Raw genomic sequence first — 22,997 nt, forward strand, 5'->3', positions numbered from 1 at the left:
GTTGACCCGGGGAAGGAGGCCATTTCGTAATGTAATAATTGGTATAATAGCGAGAACTAATAACAATTCTCTTACCAAAAAAATTAATAACAATTCTTGCTTATACGGAAGGAGATTAGTGATGAGTAATCGCGATTAAGATATTTCTAGAAATATAAATTTCTCGAGAGTTTTGGTGCGTATGTGCATGAGCCATGACATTATCGAGTGATTTAGTAACCTTATTCTTGATTGAGTTATATTCCTTTCCTTCTCCATTTTCTTTGATCTCTTAAAGTGAATATAAGAGAAAAAAAGATTATAAATTATGTTAGGATCAGGCAAATGCACCCAAAATCAGCTCATTAATTTTATGAAAAGCAAATACACAAACATAGAAATAACTGAAATAAAATAGTGGAGATGCAGGATCTCAAACTCAAAAAGGATGTACTAGGTTAGTGATTTGCTGCATCAAACAAGATCCCGTCAATGATGATATCATAAGCATGAGATGTTTTGGGAAGGAGATAGATCCTAGAAAAATGAATGAGAAATTATGTGGTACATACACTGAAGAAGATTGCATGGGACGTACCCTTTTGCGCCAAGTACCCTTTCCACATATCTTGAAGAGAACTAAAGAGGCAAGATGGGAGAGAACTTATCTTCCATCTATCCTGTCATTTCCCCAAAAAAAAAAAAATTGGTGTCAGTATCATCTATATATATATATATATATATTTGGCTGTAGATGTATGTAGGATCGTTGGATAGCTAATTTATTATGTATGTATCTGATGGCCTTGGACTGTATATAGGTGAATACTATATTCTAAAAACTTTGTATTAATTTGCTTTTAAGTGTATATTAGATTGTTGGATAACTAATTTGCCAACTGTGCATGAGCTGGTTATGGATTATTTACTGGCAAATACCGTGTTTTGGAAACTATTTATTAATTTACTCGGAGGTGTATATTTAATCATTGTTGGGTATCTAATTTTTTAGGTATAGATCTAATTTTCTAAGTGTGTATTAGTTAGCCATATGTATATTAGTCAGCCATGAACTACGTTCTAATGATAGAATAAGAAAGAAACCAGGATGGATCCAAAAGAGAAAAAAGATTGATACAATAGAGTAAAGAAATGGAATAGATGTTAATAATTCTTTTTTATAAATAATGAGATGGACATATTTCTTTAGCACAATGAGCCCTCTCCTGCCTTACCTCTGTAGTTGCCTCTTCAAGATAAATGCAAGAGGATATGTGGCACAAAAAAAAGTCCTCTGGTGCTCCTAGAAAAATATCATGATTGAGTATGAATATGCCCATTGATGCGGATGAAAAGTGAGCAACGTTTTAAGCAATGAAAAGTCAAAAGTTAGGTATCAACACGAAAAATATAACCATTAGTCAGTCTACTTCTATAAATTAAATACACACACATATATTCAACAATTTTTCATTTCTAGGGACACTTTTTGAATGGACTTTGATTTTCTAAAAATATAAATAGCATAAAATATGCGCTAAGACAGCAAAAGACACAACCATCCGAAAGTTTGCTCCGAAAGGTGAACACCATTGGATGCGGTTTAGTTTGAATCAACAAAAATACGTGCCATGTCGCGTACGCTATAGATCTGTCAATCCAAAGGTAATCTCCTTTTGCTCATTATTGAGTAGGCTGTCAATATATTACTCCCATCATGCATAGCTGTCCATCCACCCATATATACATAAATAAATAAATAAATAGCACATCATACAATAGGCGTTTATTTATTTACAAGAATATGGTTCAGCCATGCGATTGAAAGGAATGATAAAGGTATGTACCAAAAAAAAAAAAAAGGGATGATTAAGGTTTCAAGTCATACCAAATCTAATAATTATTAAATTATGAGAAAATTATGTGGACAACTCTAGCGCTACGCACCTCCTTAAAAAAAAACTAATGGTCAGAAAATGATCAAGCCCCTCCATACCAAACGGCACCATATGGGTAAGGCCGCAAATAGGTCAGTCTTGGGGGGAAAAATGGACCACCCCACAAGTATAATTAAAGCACCCAAATCCGACAGCAAGCCTGACCTCATGCAGACCGAGCTCATGCAGGCCGAGCCGAGCTCATGCAGACCGAGCTCAGAAGACCGAGCTAGTGCAGGCCGAGCTTAGAAGAACAAGCTCGTCGTCCACATGCTGCGGTCACGCCCTGCAGCAGTCTCACCGTACCATGCTTTGCTTACCGGCCACGCCACGACACATCAACCAGGGACCATACCCAGCTACGACTGTCAACAATTAATACGCATGGTCTCCACGGATCTCCAGATTATTCAATATCTCAGGCCATCCACGGCAACACATCGACTTAACTACGTCCGGTCACCCACAACAACTCATTGGCTCCAGTCCCGTCCTCTACGGCAATGCATTAATTCAGATGACCACACTCAATCATGACGGTAACTCATTTAATTCGCCCGGTCACATCACAGGTAACCCTGTATCCTTCCTATAAAAGGGGAACTTCTTCCTCTTTAAAGAGGGATTCTTCTTCTTGATCCGGAAACTCAGACTCCGATATACAGTCCATCTCCTTCTCCAAATTAAGCCCCCCTTTGACTTAAGCATCGGAGGGCTGGCGCCGGAAGCCCCGGCCACCGGTTTTTTGCAGGTCCCCCGGAGGACGCAGCCTACCGACGTACCGCCCGCCACTTTTGCCGGAGCTCCTCCTTCTCAGCCAAGCGGCCACCCCCGGGTCCAATTTCCAGCAACAGTTGGCGCTAGACGAAGGACTCGAGTCGTGGCTATGAAGCTAAGGAGTAAGGGAGCCTCTAACGCCTCCCGACATTGCGTACCAACTCCTGGACACTTAATCCAAAACCCACTACCAAGGCCTCCGGCGGATCCAGTCCTCCAAGTTCAACCAGAGCAGTTCAACCTGCTTGTTCAACAAGTCCAAGCACTCACTGCGGCCGTTCAAGGCCTACATCAAGTAGAAGACCAACCTCTACTCCCTCCTCACGAGCATGAGTCCTCAGGACACCGCTCGCGACGTCATTTCTCTTTAGAGCGTCGCCACCACCGAAGCTCCCACCGAGCTCGACCCCCAAGCCGGGAGGGCTTGTCATGCATCCATTATCCTGAGAGCTCGCGCCGAAGCCTGACGCCTCGAGTACGGGAGCACCCATCTAAGGCGGGGTCTGCCCTATGCCAAGCTGCAACAGGAGCCCTACCCGAGCTCGGCAGAAAAGTCGAGAATTTGGAGCGGCAGATACAGATGCTTCAAGACCGAGGCCCAAAGCGAGACGCCGACCTTGACTTTACAACAAAGTCTCCATTCTTTCAATGGATCATGGATGAGTCAATCCCCCAGAGGTTCAAGATGCCACAGATTGAGCCATATGATGGCTCATCCGATCCTCTGGATCATTTGGAGAGCTACAAGGCTCTTATGACACTCCAAGAAGCCACAGACGCTCTACTCTGCAAAGTCTTCTCAGCGACTCTCTGCAAGGCAGCTCGTCTTTGGTTCTCCGGACTAAAGCCCAGCTTGATTCTCTCATTTGAACAGCTGGACAAGCAGCTCGCCACCCATTTTGCCACTAGCCGGCGTTAGCGCCGGACCTCAGACTTCCTCTTCGCCATCAAGCAGAAGGAGAGAGAATCCTTAAAAGACTACACCAGTCGCTTTACCTCGGCTACATGGGAGGTTCGCGATCTCGACCAGTCAATCGCTATGTCAGCATTGAAGACTGGAGCTCGGTCCTACAAATTTCTCTTCTCCATCGAGAAGAATTTTCCCGTCGACTTTGTTGAAATGTTAGCCCGAGCTCGCAAGTACGCCAAGGCTGAGGAAGCCATGGCCTCTCGGCGGGAGGCAGCCGAACGACCTGCCAAGATGCAGAAGATGCATCACGAGGAGCGCTCCCAACCAAGCAGCAGATCCCCCTGGCATGAGAAAGAGCCTCCTTGGCCCAAGAGCCTAGCTCACTTGAGGTCTCCCCTCCAAAACTTTCAGACATACACTCTCCTCACATCCACCCGAGCAGAGATCCTCATGGAGATTGAGGGTCAGGGCTACCTCCGACCTCCATTGAGGATGCGACCGACAGAGTCGTGGAAGCACTCGAAAAACTACTGCCACTTCCACCGAGATCGCGACCATGATACGGAGGATTGCTACGAGCTCCGTGATGAGATCGAGGCACTTGTCCGCCGAGGTCGGTTGAGTTGTTTTGTCCGTGATCATGCCTACAGGAGAGAGCCTGAGGAACAAAACCCAGTGCCGCGTGAGGAGCGGGACGACAACTGACCTCTCGCGGGCATCAACAATATCATCAGAGGGCGGGCGAGTAGAAGCGCCTGAAGCATCGAGCTCGGAAGAAGGAGCTTCCTCAAAGCATCCGTGCATTGCGAAAGTCATCTCCTTTTTCGATGAAGACCAAAAGGGTGTTGAGCCCTCTTTATGACGACGCTGTAGCTATTTTCTTCATCATTGCAAGGCTTTAAAAAGGATTTTAGTACATAATGAAAGCTCGGCCGATGCCTTATTTTGCAATGCCTTCCAAACGATGAGCGCTCCTCTGGCTAGATTCACGAGAGATTCCACCCCAAGAAAGTACTATGAAGTTAAATCCTTTCATGGTCCAGAAGGCCGAGCTCTGCAGACCGAGCTCATGCAGCCGAGCTCAGAAAATCGAGCTCATGCAGGCCGAGCTCACGCAGGCCGAGCTCATGCAGACCGAGCTCAAAAGGCCGAGCTCATGCAGGCCGAGCTCACGCAGGCTGAGCTCATGCAGGCCGAGCTCACGCAGGCTGAGCTCATGCAGACCGAGCTCAGAAGAACGAGCTCCAAAGGCCAACCTCAGAAGGCCGGTGCTGAGCCAAGTCCTGAGAAACTTCGAAGCTCGAGAGCCATCAAAATATCTCCAAAAGGTACAAGACGCCACTTTGGCTTCAAATAATTTCAATATCTTATCTATTTCCAGGTCGGAGAATTCAAAAAACAACCTACAGGTTTCTCTATCTCCAACGTCGCCCCGCTCCGAATAAGGGCGCACGATCGCTAACGGACGAAGTCCGTCTCCTGTATGTGTCTCCAATGATGCCCCGACCAAGCTCGGGACGCCATTTCGATATCCTTCGACGACATTCGACGCCACTTTGATGACATTTGATGCCACTTCGACGACATCCGATGCCATTTCAATGTCATTCGACGCCTTTCAACGTCATTTGACGCCTCCTACGACTACATGCCCCGATCTGAGTGGGGGCACCCTGCTAAGTCGACCGCAAGCCAAAGAAGGCTGCTGAAGTCGATCTCAGAGCAAAGTCGCTTAGCTCCGCTTGGACAGCTCGGCTTAAGGCCGTTAGCTCCGACTGCACGAGAGGTACACCCTACTTAGCACATACGTCTCCATAGACATTTGACTATATTACAGGACGATCGACGACTGGACTACTTCCTTCGCCCGAGCCAAAAAGCAGCTCGAACTCGAAAGTCGGGGGATAGTGTTGGAGGAAAAAATGGACTATCCCACAAGTACAATTAAAGCACCCAAATCTGACAGCAAGCTTGACCTCATGCAGGCCGAGCCGAGCTCATGCAGGCCGAGCTCACGCAGGCCGACCCGAGATCATGCAGACCGAGCTCAGAAGACCGAGCTAGTGCAGGCCGAGCCGAGCTCATGCAGATCAAGCTCAGAAGACCGAGCTAGTGCAGGCTGAGCTCATGCAGGCCGAGCCGAGCTCTTGCAGACTGAGCTCAGAAGACCGAGCTCGTCGTCCACATGCTGTGGCCACGCCCTGCAGCAGTCTCACCGTACCATGTTTTGCTTGCCAGCCACGCCACGACACATCAACCAGGGACCATACTCAGCTATGACTGTCAACAATTAATGCGCATGGTCTCCACGGATCTCCGGATTACTCAAAATCTCAGGCCATCCACGGCAACACATCGACTACTCAACTACGTCCGGTCACCCACAACAACTCATTGGCTCCAGTCCCGTCCTCCACGGCAATGCATTAATTCAGATGACCACACTCAATCATGACGGTAACTCATTTAATTCGTCTGGTCACATCACAGGTAACCCTGTATCCTTCCTATAAAAGGAGAACTTCTTCCTCTTTAAAAGGGGATTCTTCTTCTTGATCCGAAAACTCAGACTTCGATATACAGTCCATCTCCTTCTCCAAATTAAGCCCCCTTCTGACTTAAACATCGGAGGGCCGGCGCCGGAAGCCTCGGCCACCAGCTTTTTGCGGGTCCTCCGGAGGACGCAGCCCACCGACATACCGCCACCCGCCACTTTTGCCGGAGCTCCTCCTCAGCCAAGTGGCCACCCCCGGATCCAATTTCCAGCAACAGGTCGGGTTAACCGTAATTCGACCCGACCCACTTAGATCTGACCCGACCTATTTTGGAGGACTATGGAGTCGGATCGAATCGTAAAATTGGACCAATTCCTTTTTTTAGGTCGGGCCTGGGTTTACTAAATTCAGATCCGACCCATTTGAAATTTGAGTAATTTTGAATTTTCAATCCTACGATCCACTTCGATTCTATCTGAATCTATAAAATTATTTGGGTCCGCAGGCGGCTCATAGGGATACAGACCAGACAAGTCAGCTGAAAGCATGGAAGTGGCCTAGACCACAACTCGCCGCGCCCTCCCTTGGTTTTGCCCAGATGGGCCAGACGGCCCAATTCATGACCACAGACTCACCTCCTGCGATTATCCTCGCATCAATTCATGCATCATAGGTTGAGTTCCAGTGCACCCCCAAACAATCTGATATTAACCGACTCCTCCAAGAAGAATGGAGTTCCCGGCGGACTACTTCATGTCCCATTCCAAAAGCTCCATTTTAATTGGCAATGTTCGAGGAATGCAAAGGTCCTAAAAATGTTCAGCCTACAATAGAACTAGATCCCTGTGTAAGGTACAAAACCCACCTTCCCACTTGCTCCGGTTCGTGCCACCTGGAAAAAGATAATTCTGAGAAGCGGCTCCACAATAAAATAAAGAAGAGAAGTTCTCTCTTCTCGGTCTCAAGATGGCATCAGATTCTCTCACATTCCAATATTCTTTCGTAGCATAATCGATCCATTCAAATCTTTAGTTCCAAGCTTCTTCGATATCTTTGCTTAATTATGTGCTCTCTGGTCCAAATAGCAAAAAGTCGTGCTGAAGAATTATGATGTGAAAATTTAACTATTCAGTATATAAAAAGAAGCACTGGCTGAGATCCGATCCGACCTAGATTTGAACTAGATCTGAATTTTTTTGGATGGGCTCCAAATTATATTAGACCCAATCTAAATGACCTATTGGATCAAAAACTGTAGCAGTAGATCCGACCCGATCTTCTATTGGGTTGGATCTGAATCCAAAATTAGAATCCGAAGAAAAAACCAAATTGAGTTGGAGTCACTCTTGATCCGATCCAACCCATTTGCACCCTTAGATGGAATCGACGGGTGCAGATTCTGTGGTCGCATGCCCTAGGAGATGGATCGGCAATAAACACTGAAACAGTCCAAAAGTCTCTGCTAAAAGGTAACAGCAGCTACAAAAATATCGCTGCGGGGCGCTGCCAAAGGCTCTACTGTGGAAAGTTTTCCCAGCAACATTCCAAAAGTCTGAAAAGTCTGGTCGTCGCAGTGAAATTCCTGCAACTTTCCTAGCTATGTAATTCTTGCAACTTTCCACAATGACATTTTGGCAGAGACAAGTTAGTCGCTGCAAAATGTATCTGCTTTTGTTAAAAACATAAGCTGTTAAATTTCCTGCTTATAATCTTAAAGCAAAATCTGCAACAGAGATGGGTAACGCAAAGAAGTATAAGAAGGTAATTTCTATTTTTATATCTGCAAAATGAGCAAACAGAGAGACAACCGTTACATTTGATGAAACCACAGGTGGCCAGTCAAATAGAGAACCAGCGAGATCAAGTTTTGCAGCTAAGCACCTTTCCATAAAGCACCAGAATCCACAAGTTTGATGTAGGCATTTCTGAAATCATCATAAAAATTCACTTGATCACCTGCATATACCTTGATCCACCTGCACAAAGAGTAGCTTGTGCATCAAACATACTGTAGGAATAAAAACCACTTCTATGCAACATCAGAATCATAAACAAAATCAACAATTTTATGTTGTATAGAAGCTGGTCTAGTGCAGAAAGACCTTAAACACTCATCATCCTCGACAAGTGCCCGATCTGATGGCAGCCCTATCATGCTTGACATACCAGCTGTATGAAATAAGAAATACACATTAAAAACTGATGGATGAAGAGAAACATTACATAAAATTATAAAGAAAAAATAGCAAAGCTGCTAGAGCTAGGCACTGATCAGGTATTAGACTATATCATGGCATGCAATAAAACAGAAAATGAGAAAGATAATGTATATTACAGCGAAAATCCTTCTTCTAATGAAGAAAATTATGACATAGGAAAAGGTGCTAACAAAGGAAAGTCTTGTAGTTTTATGCAAGGTTTTAATACCAGTTTCAACACCCATATGGTAACCTGCTGGGGTAGTGTTAGTACATACTGACTAGCATAGTACATACTGAAAACCAATTTATGTATCTACTTCTTAAGATCAGAAACAAGTTAGGAAATGACTTCAGTCAATAGGTTGCTGTCTACAGTTTACCTAACTCTGAGGTTAATAAACAACCATGACCATTTTCAAAAAGAAACAAGTAACTCATGGTGGGAATTCATCTGTTGTGTTCAGCATTTCATACCCAAACCATGTGCAAATTGATACACATCTATACTTTATATAAGCAAGTAATATGAACATCACAAACAAGAATTTGAATCATCACCTGAAGATGTCCATGGTTTCTCAAGCAGTATTTTGTAGTAGCCATTGTCAAAAACATTAGGATCTCCAAAGCCCTTACTTCCAATCGTATGTGCTCCTAATAATGCAACAAGCTCTTGGGTGCTGCAAACACAAATCAATCATCATGCATTTGGTTATTGTTTTGGAGTTTAAGAGAGGCTAGTCCCCACCACCTACCCCATACCCACTCCACTCCTCGAGAGCTGAGTCCAACCAAAATCAAACCCCCACCCCCTTGCCCAAGTGGCATGGGGTGACATCAGTTAAGCAAGTGCTTGGTGGTATGCATTTAGTTATTGTAAAAGGGAAAGCATGAATATAATAAGAAAAAAATTTTGCAAGAGATGTGATACCCTATGCAGAGAGTCCATATACTGCAACATTTGGGCCATATGAGACTATTTGCTTCATAACATCTCCTGACTTAGAGAAATTTAATGGATATGATATCTAATATTACTTGGATTTGTCATGGAGTGATATGTTGCTACCCAAGCTCATCATCAGTGTCAGCTTAGCCAAGCTTGCTTTTGAGCTACTATTAGAGAACCAGTTGTGTTAGCTATAAACATTGGCTTTCAAGAAGACACCAAGATGCAGAGGAAATCAGAAGCATATGGTCTTTAATATGTTCATAAGTGAAGGATGTTTCTTTGTTCTATGGATGAGGTGGTATTCCTGTTCACTTTGTTTGGGGAATTCCTGTTTTTGCATTTTATTTCTTTCTCTTCTCCCTTTATCTCTTGGGCCGCCACTACTCATCCACTTTATGGGGAAAAACATTGTTATCTAATTATATTTAAAGTCGTCTTAAAAATTCCAACTATAGAAAGTTAACTAGTTAAGCTCTGAAGACAAATGATTATTGAAGCTCAGAAAAATCAAGTAACAATGAATTATGATTTTATACACAACCAGAAAATAATATGGAAATCTGAAGTTCAGACTGTGCAAATACTTTCTGAAGGCCATGTTCAGATGTTCAAAAAAAGAACAATGATGACTCCACAGAATGAAAGCATCAATCCCAGCAACCCAGCAATGACTTTCAGCAAAAGAGGTCCAACTTTGGGAAGGCCAGCAGATAAGTCAGGCTATACGCCAATCAGAACAATAAACATCGATTTCTTATAGGTCGTTGGTCAATGGCTGATTCGACACATCTAACCTAAAAACACATCATAGAGAATTTATAAATAAAAAAGGTGATTGGAGGCAAGCAGTTATACCTAGTCTATACTTGTACAAGACTAGTTCCAAGTGCTGGAACAGAAAAGAACCAGTCCTTCGAAAAGAAAGAAAAGTGCTCATAAAAAGTAGCTGCATTAGATACTTATAAAATTCAAAAAATCAAAAAAGGAAACTTATCTTTTATGCGACAAGATTTTTGAAATGTATATATGAAACCCAGAAAAAAATCTAGATTAAATGTATTTAAGAAAGCAATTTTACAGTCGTATGCAAAAGATCCCAGATCTGCAGAGGATGTGATGCCTAGGATGAACGCCCACTGCAACTAAGTGCTAGCTAGCACCAAGCATGAAGAGAAGAAAGCCTTTCACTGTGTAAGTCTCTCTTTTTTTTTTTTTTAAGAAAGGTTGTTTTCATGCTAAATGTTTACATTACTGTAATCATATATGAAATGCCAACTTAGTCCATCCAAAACCAATCTGTTTGTGATCTAAATATTATATTAAAGAACAGTTAATTATTAGAATTTTCTTTTGTCACACGAGTACAGACTGTAGTGTTGCATTGTGGAGAATTACACACTAATCATCATTATTTGTGAATTTCACATCTGCATTTTCTTCTTTTCTTACCTTAGTATTTGCAATATTTCCAACAACATTTGCTCATCACAGAAAAACTGCTGTATTGGTTCGGTGCCGGAAGCCCGTTATCAAATTTAGCCACATAAAATAGGTTATCTTACTAACAGATTTATAATTAGAACCAATAAACTTGCACAACAAGGGATGACATAACATGCTTACCAGGCTTTTAAAATCTCAGTACCGGACCCTGTATCGTAACCAACTAATATGGGAGAAAGCATATGAACCATGTGGCAGTACAATATTGTATCAAGCCTTTGTACCTTACTTATACCCTATCAAGTCAATACAGCATACAAGTACCAGGTGGGATAGGTTGGTACAGAAAACCCTGATGCTTACCGAGTTGGGCACATGTGATGCATGTGAGAGTATAGATGGCTGTTTGAGAAGGGTAATTTGGAAACAAGCAAAAGCGGAGTCATGCTCAAGGGTGAAGCCAGATCACAAAATTATCAATCAATTCAAAGTTCTAATGATCTCAATAAAAAATAAAAGAAATTTTAAGTAGACCTGACATGAAAGTGCAGAACTCACGAGAAGCCTTTCTCTAAAAAGCATCTCTTTAAACCAGAAGCATCCAACGATTCTTGAGGAAGTTTCCCTTGAGGATCAGGCATCCTACAAGGTAATACTTTCATTGTCAATGTGAAGATTGAGTTGTGGACAAGCCTACTAAAGTTTAAATCAAACCTTGAGAATCTTGCCAAGTCAACTTGGGTGGAGATCTCATAAAACACTTCACCAAGAAAAAGCCGAAAACTTGTTATAAAGTTAAAAGATACTTCTGTAAGACCAAAATAACTTGGTTCACTTGACTTTTAAACATACCCATGTTGGATTTACTTTTGGTGTTAAAGAGCATACTTATGTTATATTTGACTTTTAGTATCGAAAATGGCCTAAATAGTTAACTTGGGATTAAGATATGAAGTTGAACCTTGCATCTAGTCGGCCTAATCGAACAGGAATCTCAGGTCCTCCACACAACAAAACGGCTACAGCACCAGCCACAGCAATTAGGTCCGCCCAAGACACTAACAAATTAAAAAGAAAGTGCAGGATTTAGAAGAGGTGCAAAATTCCATTAATAGAAGAAACCTTGCATTATGCAAATCATATACCCTGTTGAATTTGGTCAACTTCCTTTTTCACTTTCTGTAATATCTACAGGTAATCAGCAAGTTGAAACAAATTAGATATCGGACAACACCCATACAAACATGATGTTCTTGCAGAAATTTGGTATAAGAATGGTATCACAGATGGACACATGACCACAGATGACATAAATATTTGTACATGTTTGCACGTGTACACACATGTGCATCTGTTTGCATGCAACGTATATGTGTTGCAGAGGGACTGAAAGATAGACCTTTAAGGATTTACCAAGACCAGCATTTTCAGGTCTATCAAGCTCATAAATTATAGACCCGTTCATACCACCTGCAACAAATTGTGCTAAGATAAATAATTTACAGAGTATAGAAAAATAGAATGCAACCTTTTGTTTTCAAATGCCATAAAGTCAAGAAAGAACTAAAAATGGTAAGTAAACCATCAGTCACAAAATTTAAATTGCATCCTTCCTTTTTAGGAACATCAATTTCACAACTTCTTCAAGTTATGAACAGTTGCATCATACCAAAATTTCATCAATCGTAATTTACTACAAGAACCTGAGTTCTCATTTATATCAAATGTTCCCGCATCATGGAAAACCATGCGAAGGACACCAGCAGCCTTGGTCTTGGACAAAACATTCCTCACCCCAGTTTGGATAACTGATAGTTCACCTGAATCAACCCTGAAAAATTAGAAATAACAAAATAATCAAAGTTGAGTATTTTTATTGGAAGTCCTAGATGCATTTAGCTGCACTTTTGGACCTCTAAAAAAGGTCAAAATAGGATGAGGAAGATCACGTCAAAAAACAACACCATGAAAAATGGAAGACATTGATTCAATAAGGAGGTGGACATATGTTACCGTATTAAGTGGCATTCAGAAATCAGGAGTAAATCAACTTGGGCAGTATCTTGGTGTGGTGTCTACTTGTTTCACTTCTCAGGTAAGCCTGTCTAGTTGGATCTGGCACAAACATACAGAACTACAGCCGGTTTCTGGTAGAACTACAGCCCATTTCAGGTTTTGTATTTTGATGCTGGATGGATGCGATCAAATTTCTTGTTTTCAGAATGTCCGTATTTTTCCAGCCATAATGGACCATTCTAACTATTTTCTGCCTTCAGATCAGAATAGGTTTGTCCTTGTCATTTTAGTTTTGCTAGATAAATACCAAGCCTAGTTGATAGGTCAATTCTCTAGCCGATAGAACTTTATGTTGGGTATGAATCTACAGAACCTACTTGAATGCCAAACTTCTCTAGATGTATAAATTGTCCATCTCGGCTGTCCTTTAAGATGGCTATGCCTCTCACATGGAGAGTTAGGGTGTGCCTCTGACATGGAGAGATACTGGGTGTTAGGACAAAGTGCCATTTTATTTTTCTGGCTCTAAAGAAAGGGCCTGAGTCATGATCATGAGGCTAAGGAGTCACGGAGCTTCAAATACATCGAGGAGCTGGGCACCAACTCCTGGCAACTCGCTTCAAAGTCCACCCCCTGCAGCACCGGCGGACCAAACTCCTCAGGTCCAACCAGAGCAGTTTAATCTGTTCATTCAGCAAGTCCAAATACTCACTACAGTCATTCAAGGCCTGCAGCAGGCGGTAGCCCAGTCTACACCTCCTCTTTGCGGGCGCGAGCCCTCAAGACGGCGCTCGCAACATCACTCCCTTGCCACGCGGCATATGATGGCCGACGAAAGGGAGTACGATCAACCAAGGAGTAGATCTCCCCGACTTGAGAGAAATCTTCCTCGGCCCAGGAGCCTGGCTCGCCCGAGGTCTCTCCTCCAGAAGAGCCAAGATCCTCATGGAGATTGAGGGTCAGGCTTACCTCCGATCACCACCGAGGATGCAACCGTCAGAGTCACGGAAGCGCTCAGGCAAATACTGCCGCTTCCACAAAGATCACGGCCATGATACGGAAGACTGCTACCAGCTCTGTGATGAAATCGAGGCACTTATTCATCAAGGTCTGTTGGGTCGGTTTGTTCGTGCTCAAGCCGACCAGAGGGATCCCGAGGAACAAAGCCCAGAGCCGCGCGAGGGGTAGAATGACAACCGCCCCATCGCGGGCACCATCAATGCCGTAGCCACGTATCCCACATGTTGGCAGCTTTTTCACCTCGGGGGGCAGTGGCAAAGGCCTCATCCCCACCAGCTTGGGTCTAGCGGCCTGGGGCTCACAAGCTGCCACCCCTGGACAGAACTTTAGCTCCTCCAGGTTGGAACTCTGATCTCAAAAATATATTATCAATGAAAATTGTCTTTTGGGACTTTTTTAAAATGTCTCCGAAATACCTTAATGGATTCGACACGATTCGGTTGTTTCTACAGCACGAGCCCACAACTGCAACATAACGACACCAAATATTACCGACGACACACCCTGACCCGAGCTCGGGGCGCTAAATATCTTCGTCGACGTACCCCGACCCGACTCGAGCTCGGGGTGCCAAATATTATCGACGACACGCCCCGACCCGCTCGGGGCGCCAAATATCTTCGACGATGCGCCCCGACCCGAGCTCGAGGTGCCCTGCGTTGTGTCGATCGCGAGCCAAAGAGCTTCCGCGACCGCAGGAGTATTCGACGCCATTTCGACGACATTCGACGGCATTCAACATCATTTGACGATCCCAACTAAGAGCCGAAAAGGCCCATCAACCGTAGGCGCCCTGATCTGAGTGGGGGCGCCCTGCAGAGTCAACTAAGAGCCGAAGAGGCCCATCAACCGCAGGCGCCCTGATCTGAGTGGGGGTGCCCTGCAGAGTCAACTAAGAGCCGAAGAGGCCCTCTACAACGCCAAGTATTTTTTGACGACGCGCCCGATCCAAGTTTGGGGCGCCCTGTGTTGTGTCGATTGCGAGCAAAAGAGCTTCCGCGACCGCAGGCATTGAGAGCTGAAGAGGCCCATCTACGACGATGCGCTCCGGCCAAGTTTGGGGCGCTCTCTACGACGACGCGCCCCGATCCGAGTTCGGGGCGCCCTGCGTTGTGTCGATCGCGAGCCAAAGAGCTTCCGCGACCGCATGCATTAAGAGTCGAAGAGACCCATAGACCGCAGGCGCCCTGATCTGAGTGGGGGCACCCCACAGTCTCGACTAAGAGCCGAAGAGGCCCGTTGACGACGACACGCCCTGGCCAAGTTCGGAGCACCCTCTACGACAACGCGCCTCGACCGAGCTCGAGGCACCAAGTATTCTTCGACGACGTGCGCAACCCAAGCTCGGGGTGCCCTGCGGTGTATCGATCGCGAGTCAAAGAGCTCCCGCGACCGCAGAAGTATGCGACAACATACGACGACGCTATCGACCGCAGGCGCCCCGATCTGAGTGGGGGCGCCCTGCAGTCTCAACTAAGAGCCGAAGAGGCCCATTGACGATGATGCGCTCCGGCCAAGTTCGGGGCACCTTCTATGATGACGCGCCCTGACCCGAGCTCGGGGCGCCTTGCATTGTGTCAATCGCGAGCCAAAGAGCTCCCGCGACCGCAGGAGTATGCGACAACATACGACAGCACAATCGACCGCAGGTGCCTCGATCTAAGTGGGGGCGCCCTGCAGTCTCAACTAAGAGCTTAGGAGGCCCCATCGACCGCAGGAAAGGACGTTTCGAGCCCAAACTCGGGCGTCCTGCTGCAATGACTGCGAGTCAATAAGACTCCCTCGACCTTAGAAAAAATATTTGAGGGCGATCCGACCTTGGTTCGAGTGCCCAAGATAAAGTCTACAGAAATTTATGAAGCCGAAAAACATTAAATCTTACAACGGCCTTCTATTTAAAAGACGCTCTAGCAAGCTACAGTCCGAAAGCTAAAGCGGGGCTCCGAGCTCAATCTTTGTGCAAAGGTCTGAAGCAGGTCTGCTGCTCGACCTAGGCGCTTAGAGAGTGCCAGCAAATGAGCTCAGAAGCAGTGAGCTCTTCACCAACTTAGCAAGCTTGTCTAAGTTGGGAGTGAAAGGCCGAGCACAATGACTTGGCCAAAAGTTACCTGGCAGCATAAAAGCCAAGCCAGCACCAGTGACGTGCAGTTCGGACTCTATTAGCCGAACATAGAGACTCAACGCAAGGCATAAAGCAAAAAGTTCAAATTTCAAAGATACAAAGTGCCAAAAAGGTACATTTCATTAATAATAAAAGGCCAAAGGCCGAGTACAAAAAAAGCCGACCCTGAGGTCGGACTGAATACAGAAATAGTCAATTACAAAAAAGGCCTGACTGGCTGACCTTACAAAAATAAAAAGAAGAAAATGAGTACAAGGGCAAAGCTCAGGTGACTTGGGCAGCCTCGGGCCCGACTTCGGGAGCGGCTTCAGCCCCGACAGCGACTTCAGGAACGGCTTCAGTACCGACCTCAGCAGCAGCCCCCACGACATCCTCATCCGCCACATCGGTGACGAGCTCGCGCGCCTCAACGGGCTCGCTCACTTCAGTCGCAACCGCCGCCTCTGTAGCTCCAGACAGACATGGGCGAAGATCGCCTGAAGTCGACCTCGGGGTAAAGCCTCTGAGCCTGATCATGATAGTTTTTAAAGCCCTGAATTATGGCATCGATAGCCCCCTCCGTCTGCTCGTGCATTAATTCTTTGGACTGGCAAAAGTTCCGGAGCGCCTCCCGGGCCTGCTCCTCTGACCATCTCTCAAGCTGTTCGGCCTTTAGTTTCAAAACTTCGGCTTCGTGCCTTTGGCCACCCATCTTCAAGCTCGGAGATGCGGCTTTCGGCGACCGAATGAGTTCGGACGAGCTCGACCTCCATCTTCCGGATTTGGGCAAGTCCGACTTCGATTAGAGCTTCGGCCGCCCTTGTCTTCTGCTTGGCAGCCGCCGCCTTCTGCTCGGCCTTCGCTGCTACTGCTCGGCAGCCACAGCTCGGACCTTGGCTTTCTTCCGTCGTCGCTCTGCGACCTTCACCTTCGACTGAAGCTCCCTTAATTGCTCCCGGAAGTTGGACGCGGCGTTCGCCAACATGTCAACTAAGTGGAGGGACTGGCACAAGAAATAAAAGATCGTCGAAGGCCCCTCGAAATCCCAGCTGCTCCAATTGAGCTCGGTCGCCCGGAAGCATGGCGCAGCGAACGAGCTCACGAGCAACCTCGCTAGACTCGAGGGCTCTGTCATCTTCAAAAAGTCGGCACCCGAGTTGGAATGGCTTCCTCCCGGGCTCGGAGGGAGCAGGATCGACCCCAGAAGGGGTCAGAACCTCAGATGAAGACGGGACCTCGAGCTCGCTCCCCGGCTCGGAACCTGATTGGCGCTACTGGTCGACCTTGCGGGCCTTCCGAGCTCCGCCGGCTGGCGTTGCAGTCGCATGTTCAATCAAGCCCCATTCTGCAGTTGGTGGGGGCAGTTCGGCTTCGGCCGGTGGGCCCGAGCAGGCTCAGCGACAACAACTTTAGTGGGCTCGTCCCGCGTGTCGTCGGAGGATGAGGCAGTCCTTGGCTTCTTCGGCCCCCCCTCAGGCCGAGCTCCATCCGAGGCGGCCGCTCTTTTATGGTACGTGGCCATCAAGATCTCAACATCGAAAATTATTTCTGTAATTTTTGACAACAGAAGACTTAGTCAAGATCTAGCATGAAAAAGAAAGAAAAAGAAAAAGAAAATGATTGCACCGCCCTTACCCCCGGGATGAGCCGAGCTCAGGCCGACATTCAGTAAAGCTTCCTTGCCGAGCAAATTAGGAAGCTCTAGGGCCCCTCCGAGTCCGAGCAACTTATCTAAAATCTCCTGCTCGAACCGCGATAACTTGGGCAGTTTGTTATTTATTGTGGCCCGCGGCGAATCCTAAGTCGGGTTAAACCCCCACGATTGCTCGGAGGAAAGAAAAAAATTTTTTTCCTTCCGCCCGTGAATGGAGAAAGGAGTACCTCGGAAAAGAGTGCGGCCTTTCCGAGGAGAGAAGTACTACCACCCTTTGTTTGCGGGATTGTCTTTCAAGACAAAGCAACCCCAAAAGACATTCACCGAAGTGGAAAGATCGTGAGCAAGACAGAGGGCGAGGAAGTCAACAATCATTCTCCACGAGTTCGGAGCGAGCTGCGCAGGGACTAGGCGATAAGTTGCCATGAGCTCGTTTACGAACCCATGAAGAGGGAATCTCAGCCCCGCTCGGAGTGTCTCTATGTACACCCCAATCCGACCTCTAGGAGGGTCGGTGACTCGAGCCCCGGGCTTTGGGAACTTAAGGATGAAATAAAAAATAAAAATCGAGCCCGAACCCGGCCCAGCTTCTCTTCACTCATGCTCGAGTCGGTCCCTTACGGACCTTGATTCATCTCGAGCTCGGCCTCCTCCACAACCGAAGAAGCTCAGACTCGGGATGAACCTGCGCCAAGCACACGGGCTCTTGTGGGCGACCCCATTGCCTCGCTTACAGAATATTCAAAAAAAAAAGAGAGAAAAGGAGAACAACTCTCCGAGCGACCGAGGAGGAAAAGAGCACCTATCCGAGATTTTGCCGGAGAAAATAACTGAGAAAAGGAGGATCGTCGGAAAACTCCGAGAACACTCGAGAAGAAGCTCAAGGACAACAAAAATGGCGGCCAGGAGACAAAGGCGAGGACGACGGGGCTCAAATGGGGACCCTAGGGCCTCCTCAAGGCCTTATAGCCTGGCCCAACGGCTTTGATCGGCCTCCCCGAATGGCTGAAGCGGCCAGATCCTGCGAGGTGGCAGACTCAAACACTCCCCTAACGGCTCCCTCAGCATATCCTCTCGAATCGTGGCATTAAATGCCAAAATTATCGTGGCAATTGCTTCGGAGGGTGGGGCATTAATGATTGGCCCCTCGCGTTCCGCAAGGCAACGCGCTTCGAATATGGGGCATTAATGATTTGCCCCTCGCATTCCATCCAGTGACGCCTCGAAAAGAAGCGCGAACGCAACATATTAAGGAGCTCCCGTGGCCGCTCCCGCTTGAAATGACGTGACAGCCTGAGCTACTCAAGCTCGGCTTGCAGAACTCGGCCTGAAGTAATTAGCCCCCAATAATGCGAAGTGTACCCAGCTCGGTGCGCATATCTTTGTAAGCACTTGGCTATGACGCAGGATGACCAATAGTCCAGCTACTTTCTTCGCTCGAGCCAAAGAGCGACTCGACCTCGGAAGTCGGAGGACAGATGATGGGGGTAGAATGGATCGTCCTGCTTAGGATAGGGGATCACCCATTCCGGCCAAGCAGACCTCAGTGCCAACCAGGCTAGACCTCGGTCCCGCTGAGAGCCAGTCCTACCGCGGACCTCGCCGAAGGCCAAGCCGACCTTGGCCAGATCTCTCCACTGCTACGATCTGCAGTAATCTCCTCTGGAGTCTACAATGACGACTCGCCTCGGCCAAGTTCGGGGTGCCCTATACGACGACACGCCCCGGCCGAGCTCGGGGTGCCCCATACGGCGACGCATCCTGGCCGAGCTCGGGGCTCCAAGTTTGGGGCGCCCTATGCTACAACGCGCCCTGACCCAAGCTTGGAGCGCCCTGCTGAGCAAACTTCAAAGTCAACGAGGCTAGGCCGATCTCAGAACCTGCCAAGCCGACCTCACCGAATATTTATCGTGGCCCCCATGTCAACCCGACCTCAGCTCTGCCAAGCGGGCAAGGCCGACCTCAGTCCCCGCCAAAGGCCGAGCTAATCTCACCCAGTACGCGTCGTGGCCATGCCCTGCGACAACCTCACTGTACCATGCTTCGCTTGATGGCCACGCCAAGACACGTCAACAAAGGAACGCCTTACTGCCTCAGCTATGCCTGCTGACAAGAGCCATACCCTGTGGCACGCGCCAGCGCCATCTTCTTCCATGATGAGGACGGGCCATGTCTCCGCCATTTGGGCACCTATGCGAAGACTATAAATAGTTCCATCAGGTAATGCCTAAGGATTTTTTTGGTCAATATAAACTCCACGCTAACTTAAGCATCGGAGGTCCCTCATTGGAAACACCAGTGAGGCTTTGTGCAGGTATGTCGGCGCACGGGAGGTGGCGTCCTTTCTCCATCTTGACCGGCAGCTCCCCCGACTCTTCCGGCGTGGTCGCCCTCGGGCCAAATTTGAACCACAACAGTTTTATACGTTTTTTCTTCAAACAAATGGATGGAAACACCACTGCCTATATGCTGTAATAGGCAGGTGCAATAAAAGATTTAAGTTAGATTTAGTTTCAGAGTGGAGTTAGGAGTATGTAAGAAAATTTTCTTTGGAACTTAAGTTGCTTGGTTGTAATCTTGTTCACTACTATACAGTAATTGGTGAAACTTGTGGTTTATGAGAGATCTTCACCTTACCTGATTCCTTGGACGACAAAGGGGTGCATGGACTGCTACAGAAGGTACTTTCATTTGCTAGCGAATCATCTATCATATATGGTACGAAGGCATTCTGAGAAAATGGCTAGGTTGGTCGAAGAAAAGTTGTTGGTCTCATCATGCTTTTAAGACCGTTACAATAGTCTAACTTACAAAAAAATTAACAATTTAATATACCTCCATCTGGGATAGGTCAACAACTAAAGCTTGCAAGATAAAGCCAAACCTTGTTTCTAAACACCTAATACTGTTATTGAAATGAAAGTTCAGTGAAATGCCAGCAAAACGATCACATTAGCAGCAACTGAGGCTACTAGATTTTTTTTTTCTTTTTTCGATTTGGCTTTTGTATACCTTGGTTGGCATACCTTACATGGTTATACCTTTTAACTTCTATCAATGCACAGGTAGCCTTACGGCCCTTACCTATTCCAAGGAAGCTCCTTACCTTAATAACACTGATGGAAACTTTTGTTTTTCTCTTTTTTTTTCCTGTGAGCATTATAGGCAGTAGAATTTGGCACATGCAAATGCACGCGATAGTCTAATTTAACATGAACATCTCACACCATCTAATGGTGATATGATGAAAGGTTTGTAATAGGCTCCTTTATTTATTAAATATACACCTTTTTAGACAGATCCGGTTATTTCATTTGATCCATCTCTCTCTCTCTCGCTCTCTCTCAATAGCTTCTAAGACCAGAGGAGTTGAACCAAAAAAGGGGGTTTCTATCAACTTATTAGTGAAAGGAGTGAAGACAGTGAAATGTCATGCTTGAGATGGTCACACAGATTCCATCTTAGCATTAATATTACAATAGCAGAAAGATAGATATAAACTATCGAAATCGCGCTAATCATGATTTATCATTTTTCCTCAGAAAGATATATCCAATCATTTAGAAATATCATGATGAAGTTTTTATTCATAGTATTTGAAGATGATACAGCCTTGGAAAAATAAATATTAACATTATGAAAAGCAGGACAGTATAAGTAAGATATTCGAGCTTACGCTTCTGCCATCTGATGCAATGGAAGTATAAAAGGAACCATGGCCATCAAAGTGACACTTCTTCTTCCATAAGCAGAAGAAAAGTTGCCCTTGCCTGCAGCCAAAAATTGGATGTTTTGATCAGAGAGCCAAAAGAGTTCAGAAAGAACTGAAGGAAATGTTTTTTAAAGGGGGGAAAGGGCTTGCTGATTATTCTTTTAATTCCACAATTCTTGATACTTGAAATGAGAACACCTACCCAAGACCACTTCAAGATTGGTGGTGGAAGAAAGCATTACCTTGATACCGTCTAATTTCATTGGTAGATCATGTCCAGTGATTAAACTTCTGCATAAAAAGCTTTCTGAGTTAAACTTTCTAATGTTGTTAGACAAGCCAATATTAGTGCAATTGTAGGATGCTTATCGGTAAAGATTGAACAGAGATATACGGCCGAAGTGGCAGAGCATCACCTCCCTCCTTGTGAGGAAGAGTAGGAGCCAGAGGCAGGCTTTCTTCTTCCATATCTCTCCTTTTCTACTTTCTTTTTTCTTGAAAAAGGGAAAAAAAGAAAGAGATTCAGAGCTCTTTCCTTTCCTCTTCCATCTCCCTTCATCTCTCTCTTAGGGCTTCTTGGAAAGAAGAAACCAAGACCAAGATCTCTGTGTTTCTTAGTATCTTTCTTTCCTGAAATCGAATGTTTCCTTCAAATCTATAACTGAAGCCCGGGAATAAAGGAAATCCAAATCTTAGCGCACTCCTGAGGAAACTACTAGGCATTCGAATTGAACCCATTATTCTTCTTTAGTATCCAGACAGCATCGCCTACGAAGGGCGCGTGCGGGCGTGCGTGCGATGCAAGAAGGTAATGAACCGAAGCTAATGAGGATTTCTAGATTCATGGTTTTACCTTTATTACGGATTGTCCTTTTATTGGATTTGAATTACTAGGGTTCTTGACGGTCGAGGGTCAACAAAAAAAGAAAAGAAAAGAATGGATCGAGTTCGGAGGTGCTCACTCACAAGAACCGATCGTGCTCTTTCTGCCGCCTGAATTCTGGCGAGGCTCGGTCTCCAAACTCTCCACCCCAGGGCATTGGCATCTCAACGACAAAGAGAAGGGACGTGGGGAGGGGGGCTCAGGCTCAGGGTTCCACCTCCTCCATCTTCCTCCACTGATGGCTCTTCTTCTTATCCTTCTTGTGCCGTCCCTCCAGGACAAAGACGTTGGATCACAACAGACCGCGCTGAGTCCGAGCGACTGCAGCAATGCCGTCGCCGTCGCCATCTTCTTAAAACGAGAGAGCACGGCAACGAGCGATGAAAAACGAAGAAGTGCGTGGATAAAGAAGCTGCGGAAGGAGGCGGCACCGCTCGCAAAAACCAAGTGCTACAACACGTGCATTATCTCTACCTCTTCTTCTTTTTTAATCTATTATTTTTTCTAAGGCACGTGCATTATTTATCCAAGTATCTCAATTTTCAGTACATCCTGCATTACCTCAATTTTCAGTACATCCCGCCAAATCGAAAAAAAAAAACAGTATAACAGATGTGGAACATCTGCATCATCTCTTCCTTCGAAAGGATATCAAAATAGTCAAATCACGCCACATATTTTCCTCGCGGACTCGGATACAAGTTCTTCAACTATAGCCTTTTCTGTACTTGTAAAGCGGCATGGAAGGTTCTGTATCGGGGAAAAAAAATATTTCTTTTGCTGACTTTAGATAATAGACTATATATATATATATATATATATATATAATGAAGATCTTGCAGGGAAGTGTTGGATAGTAAACTCAAGATGTCTACTGTGCGGTTCAAAGTTGAAATTAGTAAGAATTATTCATTAGA

The 22,997-nt window shown here is 45.8% G+C and overlaps 1 protein-coding gene across 13 annotated transcripts; it reads right to left on the minus strand.

The window, feature by feature from the left end:
- Positions 1-192: 192 nt before the first annotated feature.
- Positions 193-22,543, minus strand: APX6 (ascorbate peroxidase 6). Of its 13 annotated transcripts, none has more exons than XM_089931103.1 (14): positions 22,164-22,295; positions 21,614-21,827; positions 21,400-21,488; positions 21,162-21,255; positions 12,398-12,525; positions 12,094-12,164; positions 11,840-11,882; positions 11,656-11,752; positions 11,253-11,336; positions 8,858-8,979; positions 8,201-8,267; positions 7,980-8,074; positions 1,215-1,282; positions 193-659 (listed from the first exon to the last, which is right to left on the minus strand). In XM_089931103.1, the coding sequence occupies exons 2-14, from the start codon at positions 21,754-21,756 to the stop codon at positions 537-539; spliced, it is 1,224 nt and encodes a 407-aa protein (XP_089787229.1). In that variant the 5' UTR covers positions 21,757-21,827; positions 22,164-22,295; the 3' UTR covers positions 193-536. The 13 variants fall into 13 exon arrangements, with proteins under 13 accessions (XP_089787229.1, XP_089787230.1, XP_089787225.1 ...); XM_089931104.1 differs by having other exon boundaries at positions 22,160-22,289; XM_089931099.1 differs by lacking the exon at positions 21,614-21,827 and having other exon boundaries at positions 22,160-22,528.
- Between the last annotated feature and the right edge of the window lie 454 nt (positions 22,544-22,997).

Source organism: Phoenix dactylifera, chromosome 5, assembly GCF_051530095.1.
Source record: "Phoenix dactylifera cultivar Ajwa chromosome 5, Ajwa_hap1_PhDact_Kaust_v1.1, whole genome shotgun sequence".
NCBI classification, from domain to species: Eukaryota; Viridiplantae; Streptophyta; class Magnoliopsida; order Arecales; family Arecaceae; genus Phoenix; species Phoenix dactylifera.

What these genes read in the sequence shown, in the direction of transcription:
- APX6 (XM_089931099.1), bottom strand. Translation starts at nt 22,428, where the DNA reads ATGGCGACGGCGACGGCATTGCTGCAGTCGCTCGGACTCAGCGCGGTC. An exon ending in TTTTTAGAGAAAGGCTTCTC is followed by an intron (nt 8,980 to 11,252) that starts GTGAGTTCTGCA and finishes TTGTGTTTGCAG; the next exon opens with CACCCAAGAGCTTGTTGCAT. An exon ending in TTCTGGTGCTTTATGGAAAG is followed by an intron (nt 1,283 to 7,979) that starts GTGCTTAGCTGC and finishes ATATTTTTCTAG; the next exon opens with GAGCACCAGAGGACTTTTTT.